Raw genomic sequence first — 17,709 nt, forward strand, 5'->3', positions numbered from 1 at the left:
CTTCACTGTGCCTGCCCTGCTCTCATCTTGGGATCTCCAGATTTCTTGGAAATATATAGAAAAATACTAAAGAGGTTTCCATGGTAAAATCCAAGAGCAAGGGAAAACCCAGAAGCATCTCTGACTTTCACCCCCTACCATTGAGTTTGACTACATAAAAGCCTAAAAATTACAAATAAGTCTAGAGATGCATATAGACAGTAATACTCAGAGAGCAACTAACAGCAAACTAATACATAATGCCATTCATTTTATAACAGAGCTAATTAGCTATTCTAATGGAGTGTGTAAGTCAAGATGTTTACCTTTAAACATTAAATTTACAGGATTTAAATTTCAACTTTTTTTTTCCCTTACTTCCTCCCTCCAGATCCACAGAGAACACAGCAAGTTTTCCAGATATCACTCAAAGCTATCACGTCTTATTTTCATTAGGAAGGGAGTATGAGAAGCCAGGTGGCTTAAAAGTAAGGTGGGGGATTGGACAGGACTGGATTACAAGCCTCAAGTCAATGAAATTCTGTTCCTCATCACCCCAGGCACCTGTCTGAAGACAAAGGCCAAGTACTCATGAATGTACCATCCATCAGTAAGTGAACATTCCTGGCACAGCAGTTTGTTATACATGGAAAATACCCATTACAGTTCACGCATAATTCCATAAACTTGACTTGTTTATCAGTTTCAAATGTAAAGTACTGTAATTGAATTACTGTATGGTATCTGTGTTGTAAAAAGAAATGGCTATTTACTGAATAGGTCTTTGAAGTGGCAGTTAGGCTATGCCTTTTAATTATTTTGATTTAAATTCAGATTACTAAGACAGAAGAGGAACAGTCTGGAATTAATCTTGAAAAAAAATGCTATTCTTTCAAGGTTCAATACTACATCTTTAAGAATGCTGCATATGCTATAACCTTTTTATCTCTGGACTTATGCAGTAATATTCATTTGGTCTTTTTCTGGATCAGCTGTTGTTTTTTCCATCCCCTTTCTCCACTGATTTAAAATATACCAATCCCATTAGCATGCTAAAAGAAAAAACATGCTAGCACTTTGAGAAGCCCTCTTGTCCTTGGTTAAGGACAAATGTCTTGTACTTCACGTGATGATACTAGAGCAATACAGTCTTCAAAGCCTCAGTCCTAACCCTGCTGTGCTTCTGCAGCAAACAGCACTGCAAGATCAGGTCTCTAAGGTGAGGACTGCTCCCTCAGTCCTGGGCCTGGACAGTCTGGGAATTACTGAGATGAATATTGATAATATGACGTTTTTAAAATCTCAGACACGTACTGCCTCAGTGTTAGAAGCAGGTCCTGGTAACATTTCACAACTTCAAGATGGTTTGAATGATGACTGTGGAGGTTCTCCTGCTGCAACTCAGCACAGCAGATTTCATTGTGCCTGATGAGGCATCTGTACGCTGGCATCAGCCACTGAAACTGCAGACCAGGGACAGACAGATACTCTGTCCTGCAGGTGAGGTGAGCTGACCAATGCATTTCTGATTGCTAGAAGAGCAGGAAACTGAGCACATGACATACAGACACTTCTCACCTGGCAGGCCAGCCATGGCATGCATCTTTGCACATGAGAAGTTAAAGACTCCTACCACCAGGCACCTTGCACAAGCAGTCCTGTTAGGATGACACTGTCCTGGGGTTGCCTGTGGTACTCTCAGCTCTTTATGAGTACCACTGCCTGAGCTACAGGATGCTTCTTGGTTTTGAAAGTGACTTTTTCCTTCGATTCCAGATTCCTATCAGAGACTGGTTGCGACATGCACTACAACCATTTGGATGTCATGATTCTAATTATTTACTTCCATTTTTGTCATGCACAGGCTGGAGGTTTACCACTAGCATCAGCTATAATTAACTGCACTCCCTAGGATTTGCTGCCTAGAGAAAACTATGCCAGAATCATTCACAGATAAGAGCTATCTGGGCTCCCACAGGAAAATGACAAGAAGTGTGGCGAAGTTTGAGCTTTGAAAATCACACTCTTGTAGAAAAAGAATCAAGCAAAGCCCTGTCAACAGCCTCAGCTTCAGTTATTTTCCAATTTACAATCTCATTTTTCATTTGCATAAAGTCCCTGGCTTCTCCTCTCTCTAGGCAGCCTTGAAATTACAAAGGTATGTAAACACATGGGATCAGAGAGAGAAAAATGCAGATGGGTTTGCCTTTGAAAGAGACATCCAGCTCACACACATCATAAAATAGTATGACTGATTTTAGCTTAAAATGAAAAAAATATCCTAAAAATGGGCAATGATGGATACAATGAGGTTACATCCATTAGCTGGAGAAGAGGGTGTTCAGTAATCCATTCCCTAATGCTAAGGCTTTCTCTGCTTGGACAGCTTTCAGCTGCCTGCCAATGTTTCTGACTCAGGCTTTGCAGGAAACTGCTTTTTAGTCCCTTCCTCCCCATTACCATCCTGGCAGATGAAATTTCATCCTTCTCTTCTACTTCCATCTCTTCTGATTAAGATCTGACTGACAGAAAAACCTCACAATGGGCAAAGGATGCAACAGGCATAGAAAAGAAAATACCATAAAAGCAGGATGTGGCTCAGTGAATGTTTTCCTGGAGATTATATAAAATAGAAATTGTCAGGAATGATCCCTTGCTAAAACTGCAGCACCTGAAAGGAGAGTTCAGTCTAAATCCAACCTTCACAGAGCTGAGGGGAATCCAGACTGGGAGCTCAACTGACAACAGTGAAGATCAGAGGGGAAGGAATCTGATTCATCTTGTTTTGGAGTCAGAAACTTGCTGCTAATTCTAAATTCCATAGAGTGAAAAACTCAGGCTGGAACTGTGTTTTGTGTTTAAAAAGTATTTAAAATGCAACTTCTGTATTTGCAGCTTCAACTCAAACACCTGAGCAAAATATTAAACAAGACCTTTTATTAATATGAGTGCAGTCCAGATACAGCATGAAATTATGACTTTTTGTTTGGAAGATATTAATATAGGACATTAAGGCTTTGGACTTCCTGTTTTGCACTAAGATTAACTTGAGGGAAGTGTTTCTTGAAACTGATTAGAACAGTTTACTTCTGATTTAAGTCTAATTTTGGTGTAAAAGACCACTTTTAGTTGTTAAAGAGGATAGGAATACATATTTTTTTCAGGTAAGCTACCTGATTATGTATTGCTTGCTGAACTAAGTTGAGGTTGACTATTTGGAATAGAAGAAAAGCAAAAATTGTAGAAGAGGTTATGACAAAACATCAATATTGTGTTTTTTGCTCTTTCATCTAGAAGCCTTGGTTTGCAAAAAATGGTTCCACTGTCTTCAAACAAGGGCAGAATTTAAGGGCATTGATTGAAAACACTATCTATACCCTTTAGCATAGCAATCTTCTAGTCACCTTTTTTTTTTTTTTTTTCCTTATATGAGGATGGATGCCTACCTTTGTTGGACAATCCATTGCTACAAAAATAGTGTACGCAATTCTACGTGATCTTTAAGTGAATACTGTCCCTCCAGTCTGTTATTTACATACAGTTTTTTTTCAGCACAGTTCAGAAACAGCACACATTAAATAAGAATTATTTGCCAATATATCCAGGAAATCTTTATGTAAGAACCATGACACTGAGGAACAAACCTCATCCTATAAGTCCTTCAGAACAAATCAAATCCATACAGTAAGCCCCATAGCTCACTGAATCTTTGTCAAGGCAGATCTTTGTTTTCTGTGAACAAAAACATTACAGACATAAAGACCTGCATCAGAAATTACACCCTGTACTACAAAAGATGCCCTCTGCAGACTGCTGCCTAGTGCAACTGCATCTACTAAAAACAACATTCCAAGCTACTAAATATTGCCTAAAATTCATTATGAGAATGATCCACACAAGCATCCACCACTGGAGTTGAGAACTCCATTCTACACTCAGCAGGTAATCAGGAGTTCCAAATAGGATCTGTGCTCCCCAGAAGAGGCTACCAAGTAATTATGTATGGAGTGGGGTAAGTCCAGACATGGTCCCACTTTTCCCTAGACAGAAGACAGCTTATAGTTCTCTACAAGATGACTGAAGTGATGGTTAATAGAAAAAAAACACCTTCCAACCTCCTAAGTTATGCAATTTCTCTCATTCCCTACAAATCATAAAGCTAAAATCTACGCTGAGAGGATTTTTACAATCTCCTTTTAAGTACAATTGATCCAGAGGAGTCTCTCCAAGTAAACAAATTGCATCCATGCTCGAGCAGATGATGTGCACTGAGTGCAGAACACCAACACCAAGAAAGAAGTAGAGAAACGACAAGGACACTGATTTTCCTACAGAAAACATGTGTTCAGACACCTGTTTAAAGTGGATCATATATGACAGTAGGCTGCAGAAGGCTCATCAGGGACACACAGACTTCAGAGAACTAATTGTGAACACTGAGCCCGTGTCACTGCATTAGCTTCACAGTACAAGACCAGCACTTCTCAGAAAAATAAGAAATCCGTGATCTGCCCAGAAATAATAAGGTAATTGTAGTTTCTTGCTTGCAAGTTCACAGAGAGTTCAGAATGACTGGGAATCCTAGCACCAACCAGGCTGAAGGCTGAATGGCTTTGCCAGTATTACTCCACTAATAAGTCATGTGTGCTGAGAAAATTTTTGAACTCCTGCAGGAAAAATGTTTTCTAAATTCAGCTTTCTGAGTTTTCAATTCCAGTTCTGGAAATAAGGTTTAGAACTGTTCAAGGCTAGTGTTATCCTATAAAAGAGAAATGGATGGCATGCTACATTTAACAATTTAATTCAAAGCTTGCTATTTCTCACTGAATCAATACTGCAGCAATTTAACATTTACATTACCAAAGCATTTGTTTATCCAGTCATTGGCAGCATTCAAAAAGTGCAATAGCATCACAGACAATTTGATAAGGAAAGCTGTAAGCACAGCACAAAGAATATATTCTCCTAAAACATTACATGGTTAGAAAAGCTGAACTAAATTCAGTCTGGATCAATCTGGTAGGTGCTTCAGGAAACTTTCAGTCAACAATAGAAGGGTCTACCCATTAAACTAGAGGAAAGCAAATCCCATAAGCAAGCATGGTATAGAAAATATTTCCAGTGGCACAGGGACTGAACAGAAAGATTCCACTAAAAATGTATTATTTTTCCTTCCTAAGTTTTGACAGACTTCATCTGGAAAATGACCTACCACAGAACATAAACTTTTACTTATCTACTGAGTGAGGAAGCATACCACATTTCTGATGTCTTTTGGTGGCAACAAGTACTATTACCACATTCTAACAACCTCCTGTTTCCTCATTTTTCTCCCTTACCTCCTGTACAATAGCATCTAGTGAAACAGTGAAATAATGAAGGCTAAATTCCAGTTAAAATGAGAAGATAGGAAAAGGATCAGGAACTGGGAAAGTAGGTGCCAGCACTCTGCCAACACTGAGATTTCTCTGGCCCCTGTTCAGCACAGACTTCAGATGCACTTGGAGAATTTTATTTTTAACTCTATGCTCATTTAAATGGTGAAGATGAATGACACAAAATACAGTATTTTATTCCTTTCTCCTCTATCAATATTTCTATTGCTAGCAACTAGGTAGCTCCCAAGGCAAATTCATCCCTAAAGTCAAAGATGACATCTTAGAACGGGATGAATCCACCTTTGACAATGACTGCTCTACTCAACTAACTTTAAAAGGTGCCAGCTTGTAATATAAGTAGCTTAAACTCCAGTATATAACTGCTAGGCTACTCAATTCTCATCTTGTGTCCCTAAAACCTAAAATTCAAATAATAGTGAGCAGAATATGCTAATTAGTAAAAAAAATTATGCTAAGTGTAACAGAATAGTAAACGTGTGCTAATGCCCCTCAAATCCTTTTTATTGTTTAGCAATGGCTACATATTTGCACCTGTGCATTGTTTAGAAGTAACAGGATTTTGAAAAGCTAAGTGAAATGAACAGAGAAGTATTCCTAAATTCGTATGTTACAGGTTGGATACCTATATTTGAAGGAGACTTATCTCTCTGGTTTTAGAAGGAAGGTACATGACAATTAAAAGAAGTCTATCTTATCTTTGATTACCCTCTAACAAACTCCAGATGGCAACTGAAAAAAAACCAAACATCCCAGCAGTCTTTCTTAAACCTGAAAGTTACAGCTTTCTGCTGTCATATAATATGCATGTTTGGGGTGGGAAAAAATCTCTTGATACTGGTTAGCAGCCACTGTTTCATCCAAACGAGCTCATTGTATCTTCCTTTCCCAGATTCCCATCCTTGAAATGTTAAATCTCCTGCTGTCTGCATAAGCAGGCACTCAATTTTCAGTTCAACACACCCTGTTCCAGCGCTGAAAGATACTTCATGTACTCCTGCAGGCTGTTTGCTTGTTGTTCCTGCTTTAAAATAGAGGTCATTCTGACTGAATGTAGCTATTTGGTCTTTTTTATGGTATGCATTTTCTAAACAGGCTAGTAGAGCCTATTTATGAAAGCAGAGGGATGGAGGGAGAAAGATGCTCTCTCCTCAACATTGAATTCATCTCAGTTACAACAATTCAATGTGTGAAATTACAGTTCTAAGAGTAACTGTCTCTGAATTTTTGAGGAACTAAGCAAATTAAGCTGAGCAGTAAATTATGTGGTTAAATACAAGATTAAGAAAAACTGAAAAAATGTCAGCATTGTTCTTTAAAAGATGGAAGCTACACAGCGCATACCGGGAGTTCCGTCAGAAAGCAAGGTTGCTTATATTGGCAATAATGTTCTTAAAAAAAAAGAGGGTGGCTCTGTCTCCCCTCCCTCTTCCAAGTAGTTAAACAAAGGAATTTACTGTACAAAGCCAGGACTAATAGTTTATGCTGTACACTTTCAGACAGAAAAACTTAAGAAAATCCTCTGGCAGTATTAAGTTAATCATCAAAAGCAAGACAATGATTCAATAAAATCCTCCACTGAGATATAACCCTTAGAAAAACAATAGATAACTATTCTCTAAAACAGGTTAATAGCATTCTAGCCACCCATTAAATGAACTATGCCACCACGCCACTATTCAAAATACTTAAAAAACAGTTTTGTACAGACACTGTTGCTCCGCTCCTTCAGCTATTCTCACTCTAGAGACTCACTTCACACAGCAACTGTCCTGTCTACTCCTTGCCAACCAGGGCACCCTTTTTCTATTACAGCCTCAAAGCAAAATTGCTTGAAATGGAAAAGATTCAGTCATAAGATTTCTGACTCCTCTTATAACTCATCTGCAGACAAGGAATTGGAGGTCCATGTACAACCCAAACTAATCCTAACTTCTGATTCACGGAACTTAGCTATCGAATCTTTTCAATGCCAGAAAGAGGACAAAATATATGCCAACTTACATGTATCTAAAGTTCCAATGAAGTATTCTCAGAGATCTATTTTGATTACCTAAACCTTTCTTTCCATTGTTTTATATTATAGCCTACTGCAGCAATCACTGAGTTACAGTCTGAATAAATGCTATTATTCTACTTCAAAACTACAGCAAACAGACCACCTCAGCAGTCCAAGAAGCAGAAATCCATAGTATACTGTCGCACTGATTCATGAGCATTTTCATTCACAGTCCTCTCAAAACTCTATTTTGCAGCTCACATACAAACCAACACCTCGTGGCAGATGTGAGAACAAGCAAAAGGAAACAGAAAGACTTTTTCCTTATTCTGTGGAATGGAGTGTAATTCTCTCTCTCTTGCACTATACTCTGCAGCACTGCGAAGTTTTTAAGACAAGCTATTTAGAAAAAATACTAAATACAAAATACAAAAATACAAAAAACACACAAATCCTTAAACTTCCTCTCCTACAGGTACAAATAATTAGAAAAGTTGCTCAGGGACACTTCATTTATCCTTTTTACTACTTCTCACAGAGATGCCAAATAATACAGTAAGATAGCAGTAGCTTGCAGTGTACAGTATTGTAATGCTGCTTCCAAGATAAGCACTCAGTTGTGCATGCAGCTAATGACTGAGTCATCTGGCATTTGCCTAAGCAGCACTGGAACTGTACAGCAGAAACCTAAGCTTTAATTTACATCATTTATCACAATGATTGCTCACCAAATACTTGAAACTGCTAAGGATACTGTCAATTATAAACTAACTCATATAATCATTGCAAGACCACAGGGATGTAACTGATGCTGAAGTACTACTGTATGTAGATGAGATAGATGACAAGCAGGTTGGAGCCTGGAGATTCATGTGGTTGCTGCCACAGTAAATATTGTGAGCATGCTGCACATAACTTCTTTAAAGAGGTAACATGATCCTTGCATTTTAAAAAAGCTTAAAAAAAACCACACAGGTTGTAAGCATCCTCTATCTTTTCCCTCTCACACCAATTCCTCTCTTTTGACTTGGACTATAAAACCAGTCTTTAGATTCTGACTAAAAGATTACTACTATCATTGCAGAACTTTCTGTCCTGACTTGAAAGCATTCAGGTGGTTAAACTTTTCCAAGCAAACTTTTCCATGACATTTTAGCCTGGGCACATAAAGAGTTTCCCAAGCATGAGTCTTAGAAATTACTTAAGTGGCTCAACTCAAGTGTAAAAAAAAAGAATTACAGTTCAAGTAAAGAAAAAAAAGCAGACAATCCATATGCTGAATTTCAGCCCACAAGATTAAAGTATTTGATTTTGAAAACCAGTTCCTACAAGAGATTGAACAGGAAACTCTTAATCAGTTAAGGCCCAGACCGATGGGCACAAAGCTATGGCTGAGATTACAAAATGATCACAATGTTTAATCAGTAAAACGGGATTAATTTGTAAAAGCAAATGTGAACTGTAAATTAAAATTGTTTTTCTTTAAAGTGATCCCAAAAACATTACTTTGGGCTATCTGTGATATCATGTGGGTGTACCAGACTTAACTGCATGAAAGACTTGAGGTCTTGAAAAGGAGGAAGAGACAATTTTCCACCCTTAAAATTTATTAATGAACCAAGTACTTCCCAAAGCCTGTGTAGTAAATATATTTAGCTCTGAAGTAAGAACTAATGAAGTTGTTTTTTTTTTTTTTGTTCTGTATTTCACTTTTAATAAAAGGGACTGAAGGATAACTGAAGAATTGAAGCCTTTAGATGAACCAGAGAGTGTTTTATCCTGTGACAGGAAGGGCAAAAATGTAATGAAGGGAATACTTCTATTTCTGCATGCACTTTTTCACACTGATTACTTAACTTCTGTGACAGTGCAGAAGAGAACTACTTGACTAAAAGAAGACTTTGCCTCTTTATGTCTTTGAGCCAGGTAACATAACATAGAAACATAAATGACAGTACATTACTTTGTTAATTCATAAGACACTCCCTTTGTTAGTCTGGAATATCATGAATGTATTATTACCACTGGGCATAGTTGTCTCTGTTCATTCATTAGAATGAATAACATCAGACTGGGTAAATTCAGAAGCCTATAAATGCAAACTTAGCTTGTCTAAGTGATGAAATGTCAGGGAAGCTAGGCTCCATTTTTCCCATCATCCAGCACAGTCTTTTTCTGTCTCATTCTGCAGTACTTTGAAGGATGATACAGAAATAAAAAGTGAGAGGTAGAAAGAAAATAAGCATACTACACAAAGCAAATACACAAAGAATGATCTGGTATCTCCTGGTATCTCCTATATTCTCTCCATACTTAAAATTATTGCTTACAGATGTTATTTCATGCATAAAAGAAACCTGGAGACAGTTGGCGAGAATACTTCTTCATTCTCCAAAGACAAATCTAAAATAACCCCTCTCATTTATCCCAGCAGACATCAGAAGTAACAGAAAACTAGGGAGCTATTTTAGATGTAAGCCAAAATAGACATCAATATGAACTGTTCATGGCTTTTCAACTTCAGGCTTATTTGTCTAACAAGAAGATATATTTTATTTGATTAAAATAAAAAGGAACAACATCCTCATTATTTCTTATGGCCTTCCCCTATCCTCACCTACTCAATATCACAGAAGACCTCTTCCCCTCTATCTGTCAGCTTTCTTGTTTCTCCCAGCTATCATTTCATACTGCAAGCAAGAAGTGCAAAGCAGGTCTATGGCTGAAGATTAATGCTTTCTACATTCCTCCTTTTTTTCCACCCCTGGAAGAGAACCAACTACTCTTAAACCAGAGAAAAGACAGAAACACACCTCTGTGTATTTTGCAGCCCTATTTGTATATAACTTGGGCCTCATGTCACTTAGGTTATTAATTATTCTCCCTCCGAATACTCTATCTCTTTTAAATTTTTATGCAGACGCAGATTAAAGGCCTCAAAAATCAGAGAACCAATCCAATATCTGTCAACTTCTGGCATAAATTCAATGAAGTAAATGGTTTTATTAAATAAAGGGGTTCATTTTGTAATTATGAGATGCCAACTACCCTCTAGATGCACTTTTCCTTTCCAGGCTAGTGTATTGATTCATATGCTCAAAAGACACAACACAGTGTGTTATTCCACCGATGTTCAACTTATTTTTACTTATGCTTCTACAAAAAACACCCTTGCACTTCACTTTCAGAACAACCAAATAGAAGTTCTGGTACATTTTGGTAGTTATAATAAAGAATATAGGAACCCTACATTTAAACTGTGGATTAGAAGAGAAATATTTTATGTTGAGGACAGCAATTGTGTGGAGCAGGAATATTTTATTACAAATAATAATGATTGCAAGTCTCATCATCCCAGTCTACTCAAGGATTCAAGTCGAATTCACTGAGCAGTTCTGGCTGGAGAAAAAAGTGAGGGGCAGAGAGGATTAGTGGTGTGAAAAATATATTCCAACAGTTTTAAGGGGGATGCATGTTTTCAGAAAGCAGCCCAGACAGGTGGTTTTCCAGGTGTTTTGACTGAGAAGCTCTCATTTTGCATAATCTCTTTTACAGAAATTTTTAAAAGTTTGACAGAAGGCACACACTACTAGAAAACAAAAGCTGCTTAAAAAGATGGAGAAAGCAAATAGGCAGAATCCAGCAATATTTGTACCATTCAGTCCACATGCTTGTTTTTTTTCCATCGGGATCGCACGCCTTCTCCTTGAAGTATTTTGGAGGATATTCGTCCCATATATAATATGGGGATGAGGTGTTCCCTCCTTATGTGAGTGCTTTTTAATCGGTTCAATGAAATAGTCTCCATGAGGCAGATGAAAATAGCCAGTCTGAAAATAAGCACAAAAGAAGTAATCTTTACTATCCAGTGCTGGAAGTGAAAAATGAAATAGACTCTTTTCATATCATCACCACTTTTCCTACAAGCCAGTCATTACACTGCAGAAATACAAAAACAAGAGGTTTTCAGCATCTTCTTTGCTACATACATTAAAGTTGCTCTGTACCTCATAAATGTGTAACAGTCCAACAGGGAATAGAAAAAATACCTTCCTCCTAATAACTTCAAATCCTGTCTAGAGAGGCTAAAGCTCCTGTATTTGTACAAAAGCACCAGAAGGTCAAAAGTTAACATGATGCACTACAAAGAGCTGCACCTTGTTCTTCCTGTGTTCTGCACCCATTCCCTGGAGAACAAGCCCTGAATAGAAGCTGTTCCATAAGTGCAAAGTGTATTATTGCTCCTGCTGCAATTACAGTCAGATTACTCACCCCATCAGATGGGCTGGATTGTGTGGCCCACCCTCGACTCATACTGCAAGCCCTTCTAGCCCCCAGGCTTCCAGTGGAAGAAATAAGTAGCTTTTCATGAATTACAGCAAGCTATTGTGACCATACAATAGGCCTGCACAACGAAGAGGAACATTTCTCATGTTGTAAGTTCTGTGTCAAACTCTCAGCTCTGACTGAGTTACAGGGCCTTTGATACCCATCTGGATGGCACAATTCACATCTCTTTCTGACATCTTGATCTGACCCATGCAACTGGGTAATATTTTGGTCCCTGGTGTCTGCATTTTTGCTGGGATTTCTAATACTGCAAAACCACTGTAGAGCCTTTCCACTTCAGCATGCACAGAACAGTACTGAATCCAAAGCAAAGGATCTTTGGAGATTGAGGTATTCAGCTCCTGTGGCACAGTTTCCTCTTCACTTACTGTGGTCACTGCAGCCTTCTTAATGTGCTCTGGGGCAGGAAAAAATGCAGAAGCATTGTTTCTGCAGCTGCTGTATTCAAGCTTACAAGGTCAGACAAATTCAAAAACCCTTTTCAAACACTCCAGTGTCTCAAAGTTTTCCTCGACAGCTGGGAAAGCCAGTGAGAGGGTGTGGACAAAAGGGAAATCATACAAATGGAGGAAAAGCATTAAAAAATAAGTGACCATGAGTTCTATGAACTAGGAGCCTGAAGGAAGCTCAGTGACTGCATCACACAACATGCTTCAAAGCCTCTTCCAGATACCTTCTGCCTCCACTCTGAGTACCACAGGCTGTATAGATCCCACAGCAAACTTGTACAGGTAAGTAACTGTGACTATCATTTCAAAGAATCTGGCCAGCAGTTCTTAAGAGAAGAAACTCTATCCTTCCACTTCTCCAGTGCAAGAGGCAGTTCAAAAGTCAGAGGTTGGTTTGAGGTTTTGGTTACATCCAAAAGATTTCACAGGTTTAGGACTCAAAGTCACAAATATTTGCTCATCTAGGATTACAGTTACTGCTTGTATGTTTTCAGCTTCATTAAAAAAAATAAATAAAAATTCATGAGTTCTGATTTTTAAACATGAAATCAAAAAATGAAAATGATCAGGTTTCTTCTTAAATTGTAAACAAAGGCCACTTTTGATATAGGAGTTATATAAAAGCAATAAATCTTATGTTTAGATTGGATAAAGATGTCAGACAACCATGAATCTACAAATCAGGAATGCCCATACAGAGGCTAGACCACGAAATAAGTAGATGTGGCTTTCCTTCTGCTGCTCAAGGAATAAAAGCACCATCACAAATCTTTGCCCATTCCTTTTCTTTTCACAGGATTTGAATTTCATTGGATATCCTGAAAGTCTCCATTATTCACAGAATGGCCTAAAAAGGCCTGAAAGATGATCTAGTCCCAAACCTGTTGCATGGACTGTGACAGTTTCCATGAGACCATGATGCTCAAAGTCCCATCCAGAGTGGCCTTGGACACATCTATAGGCATCACAACTTCCCTGGGCAACCTGTTCCGCTGTCTCATGTCCCCAAGGGAAACACTTTCTACCTAACATTTAACCAAATATACCCTCCTTCATTTTAAATTAATTTCTTCTCATCTAGTTGCTACATGCCCTTGTAAAAAATCCCTCTCCAATTTTCCTTTAGCCTCTTCATGTACTGAAGTCTAAAAGGTCTCCCCAGAACCATTCTGAACAAACCCAACTGTCTCATCCTGTCTTCACAAGAGAGGTGCTCCAGCCCTCTGATCTTTGTGGCCCTCCTCTGGAATTGCTCCAAGAGCTCCTCGTCTTTCTTGTACTGGGGGTTCCATACCTGAACACTCTGATCAGAGTAGAGGAGGTGAATCACCTCCCTTGCCCTGCTGGTCACATTTCTTTTGGTGCAGCCCAGGATACAGTTGGCCTTCTGGGTTAGCTTTTGCCTTCTTGTCCTCTTATGTTTTTTAACCTATCTGGAACCAGGAAGAGATAAACATCTTCAGCGCAGACCCAGATTTTAAAAGGCAGGCTGATTAGTCAAAGGATTATTGTGCCAAAGTTGCATCTGTAAGAAGAACGACCAGGCAAGAATATAAAAAAGTAAGTGTACTAGTAGCAACCTCATTTCCTGAGCTGTTTGCATGCTAAAAATCAGCTCCTTGTTCACACTGTATGGAGCTTGAGAAAATACAAAAATTAATCTGATTTCATACTGGACACACATACACACACAGATGGCAGTAAAGGTTGTTCAGTGAGCCATCAAACACTGACTACTATAAAACCTGGCTTCAGATGTTCCCATTGATTTTTTTACTATTACTGTCCTCTCAAGATTACTGCTTTTCAGTATGAAATATCTGTTTTCAAAGTCTTACAGCCTTTTCCTGTAACAACTCTATCCCAGGCAATCCCTGTTCCAATACAGCTACAACACCCCCCCACCAGCTGCCATTCTGTGGACAACACTTCTTAAATTCAGCAATATGACCGTACCATCACACCCACCCATGTCAGGAATCCTGCCAGTCTTCCTCCTAGATCTGGGATGGAATGAGGAGTTGTCACTCCTGCTCTCTGCACTGTTTGTCCTCACAAGCTGAGGTACCGTTCTTGTCACTGTCATTGTAGCATCTTCCAGGAATACGTGTGGCTACCTGACCCACATAAACTTCCTTCCTTACACTAACGGGTAACTGAATATGAACAGAAACACAGTCAGCAGCATCGTCCTGTTCTCTGTTGTATTTACCACCTTCCTGCTTGTCTCCTCTTTGTTACATGAGGTAAGGTCCAAAAGAAGCCTCCTGCACTTCATGCAGAAAAAGTGGAAATATTTGATGTTCCTTAATTTCTCTAAGAGGCCATGTCTGTGTGTCAGGTCTCCCCTGAAGAAACCCATCTTAAGCATGTGTAATTTCTATGTGCGAACTTTAACATTTGCTCTTTAAAAGAGGCTGATAATGTGCAAAACTTCCATATTTGTTTGCTACAAATGGCTGAATCTTGGGAAAACAAAGGGTTGCAGGACACTCAACATGCAGACTGAAGTCTGTACAGCACAAAGAACCCTGAGGACCCATTTTGCCAAAGAGACATTCCAGACTTTGAAGTGTCATCAACTCACAGTTCAACCACCACAACAGCTCCTCTTACTTCTTGAAAAGCATCCAAGCCCTTGAAGTAGCAAAACTAAGCTGGAGCTAGAAGTGCTGCCAGCTCATGTAAAAAATCTGTTCTGTAAAGTGCCTCAAAACTTTTCCCTAATTCTAGTACCACAAAATTTTTAAATGTCTAAAAACATTTACTAGTTCCTCTCTACAAGAAGAGGAGATGATAGCCTCCAGGACAAAAGTTCTTCTTATAGCTATTCCCAGAAGTAACTGGAAGATAAGTAAGGCATTTGTATACCTTAAATCAAAATTATTTATCCTTCCTTTATTTATCCTGAAAATATTTTGTTTTTTACTAATGGGCTAACAGGTAGAAACCATTAATTACTTTCCTGTCCAGAATCATAAAGAGCACATACAAGTTATATTGTAAATTATAATTTTTAAAAAGACATCAATTGCATGATCTATCAGTCAGAACAATAAAGACCCTATATATTAGCACCAGTGAATAAAAGTATAATGGTTTTAAAAGCTCTGAAAAATGAGGTTCTCTCAGAAATAGTCCATTACAGTAAAAAAAGAATTTTTTCATATTTCAAATGCTAATCTACTGGGAGGTGTAATATTCCTTACAAATTCAAATTTCTATTCTGCCTTATAAATAAATGCTATATAGACACTCGTGTAAATTTATGGGTAAGGCCACTTACGGAAATCAGAGTGGGAAATGTATCTAACTCACCAGTACTGCTTGGGATGAAGTCACTGTGGAAGTCCTCTCCAGCTGCTGAGTTTCAGCAGCTTCCAGAAACCTCCAGCACTTACTGAACTTTCAATCTGCGCTTGCACTTTCATTCCACATGGGCTGTACCCTGATAAATGAAATGCTAAGACCAACTGGATGAAACCACAACAAACCTTCACATTAAATTTACTTCCAAGCACTGACAAAAATCCCTTTGTCAATTATGTACCTACTTAGTTTTGCTCTTTGTAGCTATTCTTTTCTGACTCACAAGTATAATAGCGAGAATTTGTCATTTAAAGTCTATCAGAATTCAAGCTATGTATACATAAAATATATGGGGTTTTTTCTTTTTTTTTTAGCAGTTCGTAGCACCACCTCCTTTTGAGTGCCTCCCCATGACCTCAGACTACACAAAGGAAGGAAGGACATTATGAAAGCATCACAGAAAATAAGCCAGCCTTATTTATGCTCACCACAGAAAAATAATTGCAGGCAAGTTTTCTACATTTGAACTTTGTTATGAATAGCTGCTGTGTGAATAGTTATCAAAATGTCCAGAAAACAGGCGGGTGGTGTGGAAATGTGTTCTTGGAGGATGGTCATTGTGTGGTGTGATGAGAGGAGGTGATTTGTTTCTCTCAGTGCCAGCAGAGAAAAATCTAAAATCTACCACATAATCTTATTCAAAATTCTTGTTCTTTCCTCCTTCAAACATCCACTTTCCACCCCCAGGATACTGACATATTTTGGCCAAAAACATTTCCCCAGGCTGTATTTCAAATTCTGTTCCATTACTTAATGGGATTTTTAGTTTGTGTTTCTCTTTATTTTGACAGAAACAAGTGCCTGGACACATCACATTTCCCACACTGCATATTGCACTCCAGAAGGACATGGTGATCCTGGGACTCTTCTGACTCAAAGTGTTCAGTCAACTATTTTGATTTTTAGTAGAAATCTTCATTTTTCCAGTGGAAAGCAAATATTTTTCACGTGATTCTTTCAGAAAAAAGTTCAGGTTTTTTGTCAAAATATATTTTCTGGCAGATTTTTTCCAACCAATTCCATATGGAAAGCTGAAGCTGAGTCCTCTGGAAAGAGAATAAAGCAGCTTTAGCCTTGGCTGAAGTTTTACAATGGCATTGTTATCCCAGGCAGGAAGGGCTGGAATTAGTGGGTGTATGTCAAGAGAAAAAGGGAGGGAAATAGCCAACAATTTGCAGTCTGAAGCTATATAACTAAGTATGTTGACAATAATACCAAAAAACAACATCTGTAGTGAGAACTGTGTAACTCACTGAAAGAAGACCAAGGTGTTTCTGTCAATAGGGCTACAAGGGACTCTGAAAACATGGCAAAAACATGAAATAAAATTAGAAAGATGCTGGCTGTACATTTAAGTGCTTTGCTCCAGCTGTTTATTACAACTGCAAAATATGAGAAGACAAATCCAGTTTGAATAAAAGTAATTTCTAATCAATGAAAAAACTGTGCTATAGACAGCACACATTACCAGAGACCTTCAGCTGCATATAGTCCACATATAATCAAAACTGAACTGCTGAAGTAAATTATCTGTAAATATTACACATGCTGAGTTTATTTTCCTTTTTCAGCTTATGGCTTAATTGCTTTCAGTTGGTTTGGTTTGCTTTGGTTTGGTTTGGTTTGGTTTGGTTTTTCCCCCTCAATAATCTCTGTCTTTGAATCGTCATCGGTTCCTGTCTCAGCCAGAAGACAAAATCCCATGACATGAGGGACCAGGTAAAATTTTCATCTCTTTCCACAGTTAGAGCTACAATAAGGGGAACTGTCATGACACTGGTTGAGCAAAAAGGAGAAAGTTGATTATTTTGTTAGATATTGAGAAACTTGACAAAACATTTTTATTAGCATCACCCCTGGAAAAGGACAAGAAAATAACAACTCTTCTTATAGTGTTCTACAATTAAAAAACCAACGTTTTCAGCATCATTTGGTGAAAAAGGTGCTGTGACATAGGAACACAGCTTTAACATAGGTTTGGTCCAAAATTAGAATATCGTATTGCTAGGATGACAAGATGAATGGAAGAACAGGATATGATCACATGACAAGTTTGTATACTATTGAATTTGTATACTTGTCTGAATTGGACATAGCCCCTACTTTAAGAGAGACTCTTAAGGCCATAAAGAAGCTGTAAACTGGCAAGGAAGCTGGGATTGATGGA

The 17,709-nt window shown here is 38.3% G+C and overlaps 1 protein-coding gene across 1 annotated transcript in view; it reads right to left on the bottom strand.

Moving 5' to 3' along the window:
• ADAMTS12 (ADAM metallopeptidase with thrombospondin type 1 motif 12) overlaps positions 1-17,709 on the bottom strand; it is a 178,984-nt gene that overhangs the window by 86,155 nt on the left and 75,120 nt on the right. Inside the window, exon 3 of the mRNA XM_030466864.1 lies at positions 11,030-11,204. Within this exon, the coding sequence (XP_030322724.1) occupies positions 11,030-11,204 (175 nt within the window). The remainder of the gene's footprint in view (positions 1-11,029; positions 11,205-17,709) is intronic.

Source organism: Calypte anna, chromosome Z (assembly GCF_003957555.1).
Source record: "Calypte anna isolate BGI_N300 chromosome Z, bCalAnn1_v1.p, whole genome shotgun sequence".
Taxonomy (NCBI): domain Eukaryota; kingdom Metazoa; phylum Chordata; class Aves; order Apodiformes; family Trochilidae; genus Calypte; species Calypte anna.